Source organism: Notamacropus eugenii, chromosome 2 (assembly GCF_028372415.1).
Source record: "Notamacropus eugenii isolate mMacEug1 chromosome 2, mMacEug1.pri_v2, whole genome shotgun sequence".
NCBI classification, from domain to species: domain Eukaryota; kingdom Metazoa; phylum Chordata; class Mammalia; order Diprotodontia; family Macropodidae; genus Notamacropus; species Notamacropus eugenii.
In genome coordinates, this window is record NC_092873.1 from 252,960,965 (window position 1) to 252,978,546 (window position 17,582).

The 17,582-nt window shown below is 36.5% G+C and overlaps 1 protein-coding gene across 4 annotated transcripts in view; it reads left to right on the forward strand.

The window, feature by feature from the left end:
- FNDC1 (fibronectin type III domain containing 1) overlaps positions 1-16,030 on the forward strand; it is a 108,909-nt gene extending 92,879 nt beyond the window's left edge. For all 4 annotated transcript variants that reach the window (XM_072643828.1, XM_072643829.1, XM_072643830.1 and 1 more), the window contains 6 exons: positions 2,380-2,488; positions 8,786-8,865; positions 11,112-11,141; positions 13,681-13,842; positions 14,516-14,638; positions 15,582-16,030. In XM_072643828.1, coding sequence (XP_072499929.1) covers positions 2,380-2,488; positions 8,786-8,865; positions 11,112-11,141; positions 13,681-13,842; positions 14,516-14,638; positions 15,582-15,697 — 620 coding nt within the window. In that variant the 3' untranslated portion in view covers positions 15,698-16,030. The remainder of the gene's footprint in view (positions 1-2,379; positions 2,489-8,785; positions 8,866-11,111; positions 11,142-13,680; positions 13,843-14,515; positions 14,639-15,581) is intronic.
- Positions 16,031-17,582: the final 1,552 nt, after the last annotated feature.

The following is a 17,582-nucleotide window of genomic DNA, read 5'->3' on the forward strand; positions in this document are numbered from 1 at the left end:
GGCCTAGAGAAGACTTGGCAGAGTGGGAAGGACATGGTGGCTATCTTCAAGTATTTGAAGATATGGAATAGGGACTGGAATTGTTTTACTTGGCCCTAGATGGTGGAACTTAGAGCGATGAGTGAAAGTTGCAGAAAGACAGATTTAGCATCTTTGCAAGGAACATAATAGTTATCCAACAGGGTGGTGGACTCCACTGAGATGTGATGGGTTCTGCCTCACTATATGGTCTTCCAATGAAGGCTGTATGACCACTTATTGGGGGACATTGTAGGAAGAATTCTTAATAAGGCACGTGATTTACTAATTGACCTATCTTTTAGTTCTTAGGTTCTGTGATTCTCTGGTGATAGAAAAAACATGATACATGAAACTTGATTTTTAACCCTGGTATAGTCACTAACTGTGTGATTTCAAGCATGCCCTTTTAATTCTGTGGCCCACAGGTACCTCATATCTAAAATGAACACAGGTCACAGAATCCTGAGATTATATAACTTTAATTTGTAAAGGACCTCCAAAATCATTTAGTCCAATGCATTACATTTTATAAGTGAAGGAACTGAGGTTCACAGAGGTTAATTGACTGATGATGTTCATACAGTTAATAATTAGTGTAGACAGTTATCAACAGCAGGTCTTCTGACTCTAAGCCAATGAATGGGGTTTTTCTCTCCATTATAACATGATGTCTCTCAATCATTGCCAAAGATAGAGGCATGAGGTTTGAGAAAGGCCCAAGACTGACAGGGATTTCTCTTGGAGTTTGTTAGCAAGTAAGGCAGAGTGAGTCAATGATTAAAAAAAAGAACATGTCAAGTCCTGAAGATGGCTATCAGAATCATAGCATGTTAGAGCTGGAAAGAACCTTTAGAGGCAATTTAGGTCATTCTGCAAATGAGAAAATCTAGGTCCGGGAAGTGCCTAAGGGCACATAGCTAGAACTTGAACATCATAATGTATACTCTTCATACCTTTTTAGAGGCTCTTAGTTGGGCAAGTCATCTGTACTATGGGGTTTCCTTAGAGAAAACAAGTGTAACCCTAAGTCAAATGATATCTTTATGTATCCAAAGGTGTAGATGGAATCCTGTAGTCAGGAAGATCTGGATTTAAATCCTGATTCTTATATTTTCTATCTGGATAACTCACTTAGAGACTGTTTCCTTATAGTAAAATGGGGCTAATAATGCCTGTGGTACCTCTCTCAGAAGAGGTTCTTATGAGGCTTGATGAAAGTAATACATGTGCAGTACTCTATAAACTTTAAAACACCAAATAAATGTCAATTATTATTATGGGTTATTCCTATTCCTTTGGTGGATTGGGTTTTTCATTTCCATCTATTTGTAGTATAGTCACTTATCAAAAACAGGAGATTCCAATACAAAGCAGTGATATGGGACTTAGTTTGAATTCTTAAATGTTTGCTGGCACCTATCTGCTTTGAAGTCTCCAGTTTTTGTTTTTTTACTTCCAAATAAATTCATGGATTTCTATATGCTTGGGCACTAGACAGTTCACTCTGGACTGACTATGGGCTAGAAAGCTGCAGGTTGGGAAATAGGGAATGGCACTGTGGCACCTACCAAACCATCTAAAACCATCGCTAGTGTTTTGGCCGTTGACATTTAAGATTATGGATCTAAAGGGGGAAGAGACCTCATAAGTGACATCTGGGCTGGATCAGAGAAGAGTATATATCAGAAAAGAGCATGGCTCTGGGTTCAAGTCCCAGCTGTGTGACCTCAGGGGATTTACATGAGCTGATATAGAGTGAAGCACACAGAGCAAAATATGCAATAACTACAACAATGACCCACCATATGCAAAAAATCAAGTTAATATTACATTAGATTCAACATGCCTTGAAAGAAGAGAGATGAGGAGACACCCTACCCACTCTTCTGCAGAGGTGGGAGGTTCCCAGGTGTTATATATTGAACATGCTTTGGAAGTTTTTCAATGTATCAGCCAGTTGTGCTGGTTTATTTTCCTCTTTGAAAAATATTCTTTGTTATATGGAATGGTTCTTTGGGATGATCTAGGGGAAGGATACTGGGAAGAACTATGTTAGAAGCAAGACATCAATCAAAACTTATGAAAAATAACATATAGATAGTAACGATTTGAACACAAGTCATTCATTGACTCCAGGCACTCTCCACTATACCATATAGGCCTCTGATGTTTCTTTGTCACAAAAATTTCATTTTTGTAGAAAGCCACCATCTTGAAACCAAAACAAAACAAAACTCCTGCCTGGCCTTACCGACCACTTCATGGCTGGACATAGGATCTTGGCTTCACTTAGTAAAGACCCAGATTATGATTAACATCATTGTGATTGATTGAGTTTTTATTGTTTTCTCTTCCTAGGTTACTTGGTTTATAGCGCATCTTATGAAGACTTCATCAGGAACAAGTGGTCCACCCAGAGTTCAGGGGTTACTCATTTACCTATTGAGAACCTCAAACCAAATACAAGGTATGACAATGCTGGCCACACAATACAAAAAGAGTAAGGTAATGCTGCTTGCTTTGTCAATTATCTATCACACTAATGTCACAAGCATTAGATAAAGAATCTTTTAAGTTTAGGCGCAAAATATCATACATTTAAATAGAAACTGAAGCTAATGTTGCTATTTTATTTATATTTTCAAACTTAGTTTTCCAATTGTGAGCTAACTAGTTACTATCAATTGAGTTCAGTGGATTAAAAAGAAAGAATGGGCTGTGTTTAGAATACCCATGAAATTAAGGTGGTATTGAGCAGCCATAAAAATCAACTCAGGGAAGTAGCAAGAGGCTGAGAGAGGTGGTGTCAGTTAGTTAGCAGTTAGTTAGTCACTTAGTCAATTAAGTTAGCAATTTGCTAGTCAATTAACTAGTCAGTTAAGTTAGCAGCATAGTAGTGAGTTGGGAAGTGATGAGCTTCTCTTGGGTTGTGGTTCAGTCTTTTTAGTCATGTCCTACTCTTTATGACCCCATTTGGGGTTTTCTTGGCAAAGATACTGGAGTGCTTTGCTGTTAGCTCATTTTACAGATGAGAAAACTGAGGCAAATGGGGTTAAGTGACTTACTCAGGGTCTTATAGTTAGTAAGTGTCTGAGGCCAGATTTGGACATGGAAAGATGAGTCTTTCTGACTTCAGATCCAGGGCTTTATCGCCTGTGCCATCTAGTTGCTTGTCCTGGTCAGGGCAGCTTGTTCTATGATATTGAAATCAGATAGGGCAGCAGATGCAAAGTGGAGTGAATTCTCCATTACTACCCACTGGTTGTTGTCTTTATTGTATGTTCTTTTCTCTTCCTCTATCTCTACTTTTCTGTTTCTCTCTCTCTCTCTCTCTCTCTCTCTCTCTCTCTCTCTCTCTCTCTCTCTCTCTCTGTCTCTGTCTCTCTCTCTGTTTCTGTCTGTCTCTCTCTGTCTCTGTCTCTTTCTCTCTCTCCCTCTATCTATCTCTCATCTCTCCTCTCAATCCTCCCACCACCAATGTCAGTCCATTGAGCATGTTACTCCACCAGAATTGTGGTTGTTCTTGGGCCTTGTTCCCTTCTACCAGTATATAACCTTACATTCAGGTCCACTTGCCATCTATCTTAGTTTTAGTTGGCTAGGATATAGTGAATAGAGAATCTTTCCTTGATAAAGGTGAACTAATAGTCCCTTAGTTATACATGGAGGCTATGAACCATCACACCAGCAAACCAAATCCAGAATGACAAATCTTTTAAATCCTATTTCTAAGTCTGAGATCTGAGTACTTTGTTGCATCTGACTTTGAGTTGGAAATTCCCAAGATCCTCTGTGGCTTTACACACAAATGAATTTGAGTCAGATCAAAAGGTAAGCAAAGCTCATTAGTTTGACCTACTTGGCCCTCATTCCAACCTTTATTATTTAGAGATGCCAAAACAGTAAAATTCATTTCCTTGGTGCAATATTTTGGGCAACAAAACACCTTACTATCTCCCTAATTATTTTTAGTAACACCTCCTTTTGACCCAAAATGGTGTCACATATTTTGTTCCAAATTGGTTTTGGCTTTTCCCAAAAATCAAATAAACCCTCATGAGATGATTTTTTACCATTTAGGGTATTAAGAGGAATTGCTATAGATTCATACTGGAAGATAAAACATTAATATCTCTGTTGCTGGGGAGAGGCAAAGAGTAAGCATGTGGCTGAGAACTTTATGAAATATTAGTTTTATTTTATTTTTTTGATAGAAGAAAATATGGTGCATGGTCTTTAAAATAGGAATAATACTTTTGCATCATTCCACATGGCTTTTCATCTCAGCATCTTAAATTTATGTTGCCATGTTAGGTGAAATCAGAAATGAAATATATAGTTGCTTAACTTGTATCTGGAATATATGAGCTTTGTGGTAGGCTAGAAACATGAGGTGCAAGGGGAAGGTTTATCTTGAGTTGTAACTGGGTTTCGGTGGCAAAACAATATAAAAAAAGAAGTTGGAGTGGTTTATTTTAAAATATTAGTCATCTCTTTTCACATATCCTTAGTTACACAGCATCAATCCCCTTCCACCAGGGCTAAGTGATTGTTATTAAAATGGCTTTAGCCCTGGGTTTTAAAGTCATTTCTTTAAAACTCCACATCCAATATCTGCTTTGTAAAGAAACTATTCAAGCTAAGATATCTTTAGCATCCTCCGTGTATATTTATGTGGGTTTCTTATTTTTTAAAAGTTAAAAAAATACTGTTAACATGGACTGTTATCTTTTGTGTATGCCAAATCTACAGCTCAAACTGACTGCATATTTTTGCCTTAAATAACTCCATAACCATTGAAGAAAAGTATGCATAATTTGGAAAATGCAAGCTGCTTGGATGATCCGAACCTAGGAAACCCATGTGTTCTTAATTGTGCACGTGTATGTTTCTCCTTAAGTGAATAAAAGACCTTTCTTAAATAAGATGTGAATGACTTTATTGAAGGTTTCGAAAGGACAACAATTCACTGTCAAACAGGCTTCTCTTTTCTCTCCGTTTAACCATAGCAAAAATTAAGAAATCTCTGTAGTGAACGAGTAGGGATAGACACAGTGGTCCTCAGCTATACAGAATTATAACTTGGTCCCAGAACTATTTATATTGTCTAAATACATGTGATCTGACTTTCTTTTCATTTACCAGTTTCAAGTTTGGTCTTTGGTTTGTCCAGAGTTAATTAGGAGAACTAGGTGGCATTGTGGATAGAGTGCTGACCTGGAGTCAGGAAAACTAATCTTCCTAAGTACAAATGTGACCTCAGATGCTTACTAGCTCTGTGACCCTGGGCAAGTCACCATTTGCCTCAGTTTCCTCATCTGTAAAATGAGCTGGAGAAGGAAATGGCAATTCATTCCAGCATCTTTGCCAAGAAAGCCCCAAATGGGGTCACGAAGAGTCACACACAATTGAAATGAGAGAACAATAACAAGGAGTTAAAGGATAGGCTTAGATTCAGTAGCTTTCCAAACTAACCAAAAGGAGAGTATATTCCAGTTTGGTGATGATACCAAACATGACTGAAATTTCTATGTTGTTTTACAAGATGGCAATTTATTTAGAAAGTGAAAAAAGCCACCCCCATGTCATTCTGAAATATGGTGGGGCCTCCACAATTTTCTGTGAATGTCAGAAATAAGGTTGCCCTATGAGCTTTTCAGACTGGTAAAGACTTACTACTGTCAGGGATTTTTAATACCTTTCTGCCCTCAAGGCCCAGCTCCCTCCCAGCTTCTCACAAATGGCCTGTTTGTTAGTGAGGATTTAGGGTCTGGAATGCCAGCAGAGTGAAAAAGTAGAAATGGAAAGACAGAGATAAAGTAGATTATTATTGCTATGTGATGTTCTAACCTGAGAGGCAGCATGGAGGCTGATCATGGGATCAAGAAAATCCGAATTTAATTCTTTACTCTGACATGTGTTACATGTGACCATGGGCAAGTCAGTTAACCAATCTTTGAATGCCCTGGGCAACTCTTTTAGACTTTAAGGTATGCATGAGTTGTTGGTTCTCATGTGTAGAGGGTTTCCAAAGTGCACTTTCCCAACACCATATTACAGCTCTAGACAAAAAAACCCAACAAAACAAAAATCTGAGTATTTTTAAGAACGTTATATCCTACTACATGAACGAGTAGACTTCCAGTCCTCTTAGCTGACTAGCCTCTTCCCCTATGAGGTGACTCAAAAAATGTACTTATTAACTTGCTCTAAGATCCAAGTCAGAATGTGATCCCAAAGCTTTGCTAATTTCTCCAGGCCTTTTCCATATCTCCCTTCCTGGGATTACTTGTTTTCCTTTCAGGTTCCAGAAATTTAGGCCATCCACTCTCAGACTTTCAAGCCAGCCATTCTCCCGGTGACCTCCAAACATTGCTGTAATGTTAGTTTCACTCAGGAAGCCAACTTTTGTGAATTTCCCACCCTTAGTTCTGCCTACAAATGGGTCATATGAGTTGAATTATTTCTGAGTTGAAACTCTTCTTTTCATATCAGTTTTAATAGCAGAAATTAAGATATGATTCAAATGATACATAATAGTTTTTATGAAAAGAAATTTAAGTGGCTTACAATGATGATAGCATGAATTCTTAAAATTAAATTTGTTTTCATCAATAGCTAGGCTAATTTATGAAGCAACTATAACATTTCTTAAAAATCATATCTATATACATGTACATATACATATACACATATAGGTGTGTGTATATATATTCATGCATGTGTGTATATATACATATATAAAAACACAAAGAAACTCTTGACATGTTAAGGAAGATTTGCAGAGAAGCGACCAATTTGCAAATTCAATTCAATTCACTAACATTTTTTCTGACATCTATTGTATGCCAGAAAATGTGCTGGGCACATTTAATTTTAGCAGGGTAAAAGAGCCCACCCAAGTGTTATCTGTCTCTGAGAAGGAGATAAAATTAATAAGTATTGCTTGCTTTGGTCCTAGAGAGGTACAACTTCTGCAGTGGTATTTCCTTGAAAATTGGCCACGATGTGTGTAACTCTCACAGAAATAAAAAGGAAAGTTTGTGGGTTGGAGGAAGGTAGATTTACCTCCCCTAGTATTTCTGCTAAGCAGAATTAAGCCTGAATTGACAGAAATTATTCTTTCTTAGACTCTAATTGAAGACTTGGCCAGCTATGAGAACATTAAATGAGAAAGTAAATGTAAATCAGATTAAACTTAGATTTTGTATGCCTGTTACATTTCTGCAACTGAATTAGCCCTTTCCCTTAGTCCTTTGGAGGAAGTCAAGAAGCCCATGGGAGCATTTCTGCTCCCCCTTCATCCACCTCCAACAATGGAGACATTCCTGAAAAGTGTTTTAATTCAGGACAAGTTTGCAAGACAAGTATCTTTCTGCCTCTGACACACAAATCACTCCTGAAGAAAGAAGCTTATTTGATCAATAGCATAGACTTGTTGAATCTTAGCACTAAGGAAATTTAGAGATAATCTCACCCAACCCTTCTATATTAAAGATGATTAAAGTCTAGAAAGAAGTGATGCACAATTACTTAATGGCCAAGTTGGGACAGACACAGTTTACTGGGCTTCCAGGCTATTGTCAGTCTTCCACCCAATGTCCCCCAACTATACTGTCTTCATTTTCTTCTTGACATGATCAGAGAAATTAATTATTCTTTCTCCCTCAGTAAAATATTTCAGTGTCAAGGCAACCTTTTCATACCCAATCTAAACCTCCCATTACAGTATTTTGACTATTTCCTCTATTTCTTCCCATGGCTAAAGCAAACTTCTACTGATCTTTATCCATTAAGTGGCTGCTCACATATTTGCATATATTACTAAGTTGCCCTGGAACCTTATCCTCTTCCTGCTTATCTAAGTTGGAACTAAGGGATAGACAAGAGAGACAGTTGCCTAGGGCACTGTACATGTGAGGATACAACTGGGAACATTAGTTTACAATTACACCTATTTTTAATACTAGAAAATTCCACTCTCTGTGGCACATGAGTATTTATTTTTCAAGTATGAAATTCTGTGGCAACATCGCAGGAACTTCATAAATGTTTATTGGATTGAAATAGGATACAATTTTCAAATGGTGAGGTTCAGAGCAGGGAAAGGGAAAGACAAATGATTTGTTCCAACCCTGGTGCGCATCCATCATAGGCTTTCATCACAGGCCTTCTTTTTCCACATCTTTAATCATTTTGTATCTGTCCTCTAACCTTCTCCAAGTTCTTCACATCTCTCTTTAGTTGTGGAACTCAACCGCTATTGAGTGCAAGTCAAAATTTGCTCATGGAAGGGTTGTAGTTAAGAATTTTGACTTGAGAAAGCCAACTCAACCCAGAAAATATATATCTTAAGTAACTCATGGAACATCTGACTCTGGAAATAATGTACTCTCTCCAAATAATCATAGAATCATAGAATTTTAGAGCTGGAAGTGACCTTAATATACTTATCTGTTTTTCTTCCTTCATTGCCTTCATTCGTTGACAATAATGGCATTTGTCACATTTATGTTACAAACACGTGTGTTGGAATATGTGTTAGCGGTATTATTTTTCAAAATTGTTTACAAACAGCTTTGAAAGAATCACAACATCAGTAGTATTTATTATTGGCAAGTAATGGCTATCTTTAATATAAATACATATGCAATATGTATTTATATTATAATATATATTTATCTGTATATGTAATGTATTTGGTATGTTTAGATTATAAATACTGCTCATGAAATAAAGTAAAATAAATTTCTTTCAATTTTAGATATTATTTTAAAGTGCAAGCAAAAAATCCCTATGGTTATGGACCTATTAGTCCTTCAGTCTCTTTTGTTACAGAATCAGGTATGTATTATCATATATTTTGAATTTTTCTTTCTTTTTTAAAAAATAATTTTTATTCATGTAATTTTTTAAATCACCTGCATTTCCCAAGGTAGCCTTCTATCCTCTTACCTTTTCTCCTTTTTTCTCTTCTCAGATAGCCATGCTTTATTTTTTAAAAAAGAAGGGGAGATTCATTTTTTAAAAATCTAACATTATTTTCAATGTTCTACTATCGTCCTCTACTTCTGCAAAGAAATGGCTTCTCATATCTCTTATTTAGAATCAAGTTCGATCATTTCACAGTATTCAGTTTCAATTATTTTGTTGTTATTCTTTCCATTTACATTTTTGTGGTCATTGTGTGTGTTATTTTCCTGGTCTTACTTATTTCACTTTGCGTGAGTTACTATAAACCTTTCTATGTTTCTTTGTATTTGTCATATTCATCATCATCATTTTTTCTTACAGCATAGTCATATTCCATTACATTCATTGTACCATAGCTTGATTAACTCCACACCCCCATCAATGGGTAGGATCAAATATATAATCAAATAGGCAAAATCAGTATTTTTCTACGTTAAAAAAAGAATTCCTCATAAGTTCAGTTAAGTGAGAAATCAAACAGCTATAAAGGTCCTAGCCTTAGCAAAACCACATCTGACTTTTCGCTTTTGAAAAAGTTTTTTTCATTGTACTAATGGTATTAATGTCAAGAAAAGTTTCCATATCGGTTGCCTGAGAAACAAAAAGGTTAAATTCCATAGTGGACAAATCTATTTTTCAGCAGCATGGGAATAAATTTGAAAGTATTTATGAAAGATTTAGCTACAAAGTTTAAAAATTTGTTTCTAATTCTGAACAGCTGAACAATATAAAAGTAATTTGGTTTGAGGCACCCAATACACAATGGTTTACTCAAAAGTAAATTTTATCTTCTTTACAAAAACAAAACAAAAATATAACAACTCACCAGAATTGTCCTGGATTTACTTAACATTAATAGTGCAATTAAGATATTATTTAAGCTGAAAATGTACAAAATGAGCTAATTTCTTCCAACTGGCTCATGTTACTTGGGGCAACATCCTTAATCTTTGTAGATATTGACATAGACAATAGCCATGTGCTAGTCATCCCTGTCAAAAGCACAATACTGGATAGAGCATGGCTGGCTCTAGCCCAGTAAATCAATTCTTACATTGTTTTCTTAACAAATGTTCTTCATTCTGCAATAAGATGGATTTCTAAGGCAGCTGTGGTACTCTACCACATGTGGCTGTGTGACACGCACAAGTAAAAGAATGCCAGACAACTAAATCTCCAGCAGAAATAGTACCTTCATCAGGGTGTTTTGTGTAGTTAGCTCACAACCTAATTGTAGACTCATCACAAAAGATTTGTCACTGGAAGATCATTGCTTAAAGCCAGTGAAATAAAAGTGAACTAAATCAAAACTTAAACAGGTGAAATAACTCAGGGAAGAACTTTGGCCTCAGAAATTTTTTCACATGCTTCATTTTAACAATTTTTAGTGAAATTATTTCCATTTGTAAATGGGGAAGATGAGAAGATGTTATTCATCAGAATTTTCAGAAAGTTGGCAAATTATCTGAGGATTAAATCTCTTGATATAAGGTGGAGATTTGCACTTTATTAGGTTAACTGATCTAAGGTCACCTCAAAAAACAGGCAATTCAAAATTAACAATCTAGTAAATGAAAGCCTAAAAATCTACATTGGCATTTGGGTAGTGGTACAAAGGTTAAGTTTAGGGCCCTAAAGTAAGACTTCTTTAAAAAACAGCTTCCCAAGATCACCATGATCCTTCAAGTCACTCCATCAGCTTCTGTGACAGTAGTTATACCCTAACCCCAGTCTCACAGGTCTGAATTATCTAGTTCTACTATATCCAGATCAAATTAATCCTTTTCTATCATCATATGCAATAACAAAAATTTTAGAAAATAAAAAAGTTTCTCTATTACTAACAAGGTTATGAATTTTAAAAAGACCACTACTCTCAGATACATGATTTGAATATAAATATTGTGGAAAACCTTTGAGATCTACGAAATCATCTGCATTTTCCTTGTCTGCTTCTCTCTGGAGTTTATATTCTGTGGCTTGGTTAGTCCAACCAGACTCCATGTAATGTAATGTAGCTTGAAGGACAGCAGATACATTCTGTCATGTGGACAGTAAGTAGATGAAGTAAGACAATTCAATAAATTCTATTTTTTTTTTTTTTTGCTTTCTTACAGATAATCCATTGCTTGTTGTAAGACCTCCAGGTAAGTTGTAATCCATGACAGTTGTCCCAGAGATATGCCTTTGATTAAATTGAATTTGGAAATTCTTAGATAATTTTTTATATCACTCAAACATGTGATTAATAAGATAATGTTAAATTTCCATCTAACATGTTCTAGATGATCCAATAGTTAAATTCTACCCCCCCCCCCTTTTTAACTAGAGAAGAAAAATGATACAGGAATTTCCAGTAGTGGTAGCTGCCACCATGACTCAGATCCTCATTGGAAATCAACAAAAGGTGTGGGCCTTCCTACAAAACAAGCCTCTCCTAATCAAGCAACTCTCATTAACATTACACAAAGGAACAGCAAAGAACAATGGGAGGCAAATTTCAGCTTGATGTAAGGAAATGCTTCCTTCCAGATGTTCAAAAGTAGAAAGCCTTAGGAAGTCTTAGGTTTCTCTGCAAGTCTTTAAGCAGAGGCTTAATGATCACTGTCAGGTATGATGTAGAGAGGATTCTTGTTCAGGTAGACTAGATGACCTCTAGGGGTCCCTTCCAATTAGGCATTTTGCAAAGGATTTCATAATAGGAGAGTAAGGACAACATCACAATTTTACCCAAGTCCCAAAGCTCTGCCTCCATCAAAATCATGCTCCAAAGGCTCTGGCAGAGAACAAAAGCTTTTTGGTAGACAGCCATCCAAACTAGAAAGGTTCCAAGTGTAATCACTAATGTACTGTGTATTGGTCCTTCTAGGACCAGTCTGAATAAGTGCAAAGAGAATAATTACCATAAGGCTGGTCATGGGTTTATTTGGTTACTCCAAGTCATAAAAACCACTTACTAAGTCATGGAAGAGTTGGGATCTCTGCTGGCAGAACAACACCAATAAAATAACAGATCTTTTGAAGGAAGTATTTAATTGAATCCATATGGGTCTTGTTTTAAATGAAGAGCCTCATTTTCTTTTTCTTTTTTTAATTTTTTTAATTTTTTAATGTTTAACAATCACTGCCATACAATTGTGATTTTATCCCCCCAACCTACCCCCCACTACCCCCCTCCCTCCCCACGACTGCATACAATTCTGTATAGATTCTACATATACTTTCCTATTGAGTATATTTTCACTATAGTCATGCTATGTAGTCAGACTAAGATAAATGAAAGAAATCGTATAACAAATCAGAACATGATACACAAACACATACACATACACAAACATGATCTGCTACATTATGTGAGTGACTTCCATATTTCTCTCTCTGGGTGTGGAAGGCATTTTGCCTTGAGAACCACCATTGGGATTTTTTTTTTTTTTGTAAGAAGTTCTTGTGTTATTACAAAAATCTAAGTCTACCAGAAAAAACTCTCACACACTGTGGTCGTTGCTGTGCATAAAGTTCTCCTGGTTCTGCTCCTTTCGCTCAGCATCAGGTCATATAAGTCCTTCCAGGCCTCTCTGAAGTCTTCTTGTTCATCATTTCTTATGGCACAATAGTACTCCATTACATTCATATACCATAATTTATTCAGCCATTCCCCAATTGATGGACATCCCCTTGACTTCCAGTTTTTGGCAACTACATAGAGTGCTGCTATAAATATTTTTGTACATGTGGGACCCTTTCCCATTTTTATGATCTCTTGGGGATATAGTCCTAGTAGCGATATTGCTGGGTCAAAGGGTATGCACATTTTTGTAGCCCTTTGGGCATAGTTCCAAATTGCTCTCCAGAATGGTTGGATGCGCTCGCAGCTCCACCAACAGTGAATTAGTGTTCCAACTCTCCCACATCCTCTCCAGCATTTATCATTTTCTTGTTCTGTCATGTTTGCCAATCTTATAGGTGTGATGTGGTACCTCAGAGTTGTTTTGATTTGCATCTCTCTAACCAATAGTGATTTAGAGCATTTTTTCATATGATTATAGATAAGAGCCTCATTTTCTTATTAACTTATGTCCTGGTCAATGCACAATGAAAGGAGGAAGGCATGATAGAGAGAAAAGAATGTTAAATTTGGAATCAGGTTGGAATCCTAGCTCTGTCAAGTACTACCTATGTGCCCTTGAGCAAGTCATTTTATTTGGTTGGGTCTCATTTTCTTCATTTTTAAAATGAAAGGTTTAGAGTCGATGACTTCCGAGGTTGCTTCCAGCTCTAAATCTATGACTCAATGTTGCCTAAATGGGCAAAATAAATTTCAGTCACAAATTCATAGCTACCAGTGAACAAAAGTATAAGGGATTTTTTTAAATTCAGGGAATAATTTATAACTGTAACTTACGGTTACAAAAAAGACAACAGACTATAATTTCACAAAGAATTATAAACATTTTGCACTGTTGTCCATCTTAATTTTAAGGCTAATCATTCTTTTAATGACAAATAATTTAATAGATACACAATCAGAGGGAACCACTTCAAGACAATGTAAAAGGGGAGTGGATTTTTCTTCTTGGTAAAAGAAAACAAAGGAGAAGAGTCATTTAAAATGTCTTGTAGGCCACCTATGCTATGAAATACTAAAACCGAGTCAGAATACCTTTTATCACCTTTTGTGTTATCAAGGTGGAGAGCCCATCTGGATTCCATTTACTTTCAAACGTGATCCTAGCTACACAGACTGCCATGGGAGACAATACGTGAAGAGAACTTGGTACCGAAAATTTGTGGGAGTTGTTCTTTGTAATTCACTGAGGTACAAGATTTACCTCAGTGATAACCTGAAAGGTAAGGTGTCTAGGAAGGGTTTGCTATTGGCTGACACCTAATGAAATCATGTGGATTAAAAGATGTGCTAACTCAACATTATCAATGTTATCTTGACTATACCCTGGCCCTGATTTAAATAGAGCAGTAAAGCATACGCTGCTTGTTAGGAATGTATCATACTGGGAGAATCCCCTTCCTCTTTCCACCTAAGTGGCACAATAGAAAGAACAATTGATGTAGGATTGGAAGATAAGAGTTTAGATCCAAACTCACTAACTTTACTACTAATAAATTTCAAGAACTTTGGAGATGTGCAAAAGCCTATTTTCTCAAGTTAATAAGACCTTATATTTATGACCTACTTTATACTTCAGAAAATGCTTTCATAGTAGACTTGCTGTCTGCCACCACTACCCCCTGCTTTTAATTTCTATTATCTTTGTTGTGTGATAGTAAGTACTCTAGGATTTGGAGCAAGAAAAACCCGAGTTCAAATATTTGCTCTGAACTTGGTAAAAGCTTTCCACTTAACCTCTCTGGTCTCAGTTTGTTTATTTGTAAAATGAGAGGAATGGACTCATTGGCCTTTAAGGCCTCCCCTCCCCCAGTTTTGATTGTCGATCATCCTTTTCATAACCTACAAATTCTCATAATGAAGCAATGGGGCCATGTTTTTATGTAATCTTTTCAGATACCTTCTACAGCATTGGAGATAGTTGGGGGAGAGGTGAGGACCATTGCCAGTTTGTAGATTCACACCTGGATGGAAGAACAGGTCCTCAGTCATATGTCGAAGCCCTGCCTACTGTTCAAGGTAAGATGAATTATATTCACATTTGTGTTCCCCAATTAGCACATAAGTGACTTTTTGCCTACAAACAAAGCAACACTGGGGCTGGAAGAAAGGAGTAGAAGGAGGGCCTAAGTATGGGGGTGGAGTTCTTTATGACTTGTGTTCTTAGAGTTGTCGATTCAAGTATGTGCAGTGCTGTACCATTTCAGGAATCTTGTTTGGTTAAATAAAGGGCATCTCAACCCATTGTCTAAAATCAAATCAGTGCCAAATTAAGGGCTTGCTGGATGTGCAACATTGCTACATTTTATGCAGTACGTACACATAAAATGTGGTCTCTGCCCTTAAAGACCTTTTAATCTCTCCAGAAAAACACAAAAAAACACATGAAAAGTAAAATCTCAATCAGAGAGTTAAATGACAGTTCAACACAATAATGGAAAAGATGTTACCTGCCATGATACAACTTGTGCAGATACTGACTGCTACGTAAATTGAAAGGAAGGACAGCACTGATGCTGCGGTTGTCAGAGGAGATGGGTTTTGAGATGCGTCTCTAAAGGGTGGGTGTTATGTGGATAGGCAGAAAAAGGGAGGGAAGACAATGCTTTTAGAAAGGCAGGAACATAAGCAGATGGGTGGTCACATTGTGTTACATCTCGTTAAGAATTGGAGGACTGTATAAGGCAAACTAGAGGTTTTAAACTATACTATTTCATTCATGGGAGAAGGGAAAAGAAACTCATTAAATACATGGGAATTCTGACTCATTTGTTGTATTGAGGAGGGGGTCCTGGACATAATGATCATTGGGGTAATTACTGAATATATACTTATCAGTATCCTTCTGAAAGAAGACTTCTCATTTCTTTTTTTGCCCTCAAATACTGATGTTGCATTCTTCTTTCATTTTCCTGCTTTCTCTCCTTTCATCTTATCTTTTTCCCTTTCTTAACCATCCCAGGTTATTATCGCCAATATCGTCAGGAGCCTGTGGAATTTGGCCGAATTGGTTTTGGAACACCTTACTATTATGTGGGATGGTATGAGTGTGGTGTCTCCATTCCAGGAAAATGGTAACCCTGTCACCACTGCAAGTCTAGCCCACACCTCTCAGACCTGTCTAATTACTTTTACCAGGAGACTATGAGGTCTTGGGAAGAAAATAAAGACAGCAGTAGAGAACCTCCTAAGTCCAGGTGCTCAGAAGACCTGAAGCCAAAATTCTATGCACTTCTCACACTTAAATCTGGGAATCTGCTTCATTACTTGACCTGAGACTGAAAACAGGATTTGCGTTTGATATTCAAATTCCACTTTGCTTTTCTGTTGTGTGTGTGTATGTGTGTGTGTATATGTTTTTAAAAAGTCAACACACCCCCAAAGAAATAATAAATAAGCAACTGAAATGGATTGCACTTTTCCTCAATGAGACTTTCAAACTTTACTAAGCACAAAATTTGGACATTTCATGTATCTCAAACGAATGACCTAAGCATGCTGTGCTTGCTTAATAGAATGCTAAATAATTTTCCATTATTATTAATGGAATCTTCTATAACTGGCAGAATTTTAAGCTTCAGAGTTTTATTTTATTTTCGTTTTTTTCCTATTCAGCAATGCTGAGCTACTAAAAACACCCACCCAAGGCAGCAGAGTCTACATAAGCCATGCTCTGTGAGCTTGCTCCACTGCTGACTAACGCACCAAATCACATTGTAAATTCACAAGATATATATGTGTATGTGTATGTATGTGTATATATATATGCATATATATGTGTATATATATGTCTGCAAGAATATTACTTAGAATTGCTTGTTTTTTCGTGTCTTCTAGATAAGTGTTTCTGAATTTTTGTGCGAAAGGTGCTGTTTATTAACAGGGTTTTTTTAAAATGTTTCATGGAAAATCTACTATGCATAATATAACAACTGTGGAAAGGACTGTTCCTTTTGCAAATACTGTTAACCATCACTAAGTCATCTGCATGAGTACCATATCCATTAGTGTTTCAAAGGGTCATCTTGATTTCTGGTCCCAAACTAAATGTCTCAGTCCAGTTTTGTTTTCTTATTTTTTTCACTTTGGTCACTTAGTTTGATGTTTAATTCTTGAACCTGAGGCTTTTTGTTTCTCTGTGCTACAGCATGAGTTCTTTTTAAAGATACACTAATAATTTTTAACATAAAAACCCCCATATACTTGTGAATGTGCTCATTTCAGCAGCATCTCTCATGTAGATCATGGTCAGACGGAAGCACTATCCTGGAATCCCCAAGTTCCACCTTTACATACCACAATAGTCTAAATATAATTTACACTTGCTCCTTTCCACATCTGGCTTATATAAAAGCTGAGTGTAACCTCTGATTAGTTATTTTCAATATACACCTATATATTTTCTCCTCAAAGAGATTTCACTTTAGGGGTGGAGCTCTATTTGGGGGTAGGCAATTTGGAACCAATAAGATGAACAGATAGCATAATAAACCCTGGTGCCTAAGTAAAACAATCACTGTTTTCATCATTAATGATGTGAGTTACAGGGTCTCTGTAGATGAATATAATGAGATGAAACCTGGCACAACTAGAAGGTTTTAATCTTGAAAGTAAAACTTGCTGGGGGAATTGGGGAACTCTGCAGCATCTGTGTAACAAAACTTAATAATGACAGTGAGACCCTGAAGAGTAAGGATAATAAAAAATGACTCACTTTTACACAAGGCCTCAAGGTTTACAAAATTCATTGTTTGGGTATGGTCTACTGTGAGTGGTCCATTTTTAATTGAATGACAAGGATTAAACTTTTATGTCTTATATTTTCCTGAAATACTATTTTTCTATTTCAACATGAAACAACAGTAAATAAGATATGTCTGGGAAAATAAGGGAGTACTACTGTCTTAAAAAGGATGGGCTGATACGATGTTCATATGACATTAACAATATAATTTACAAACTC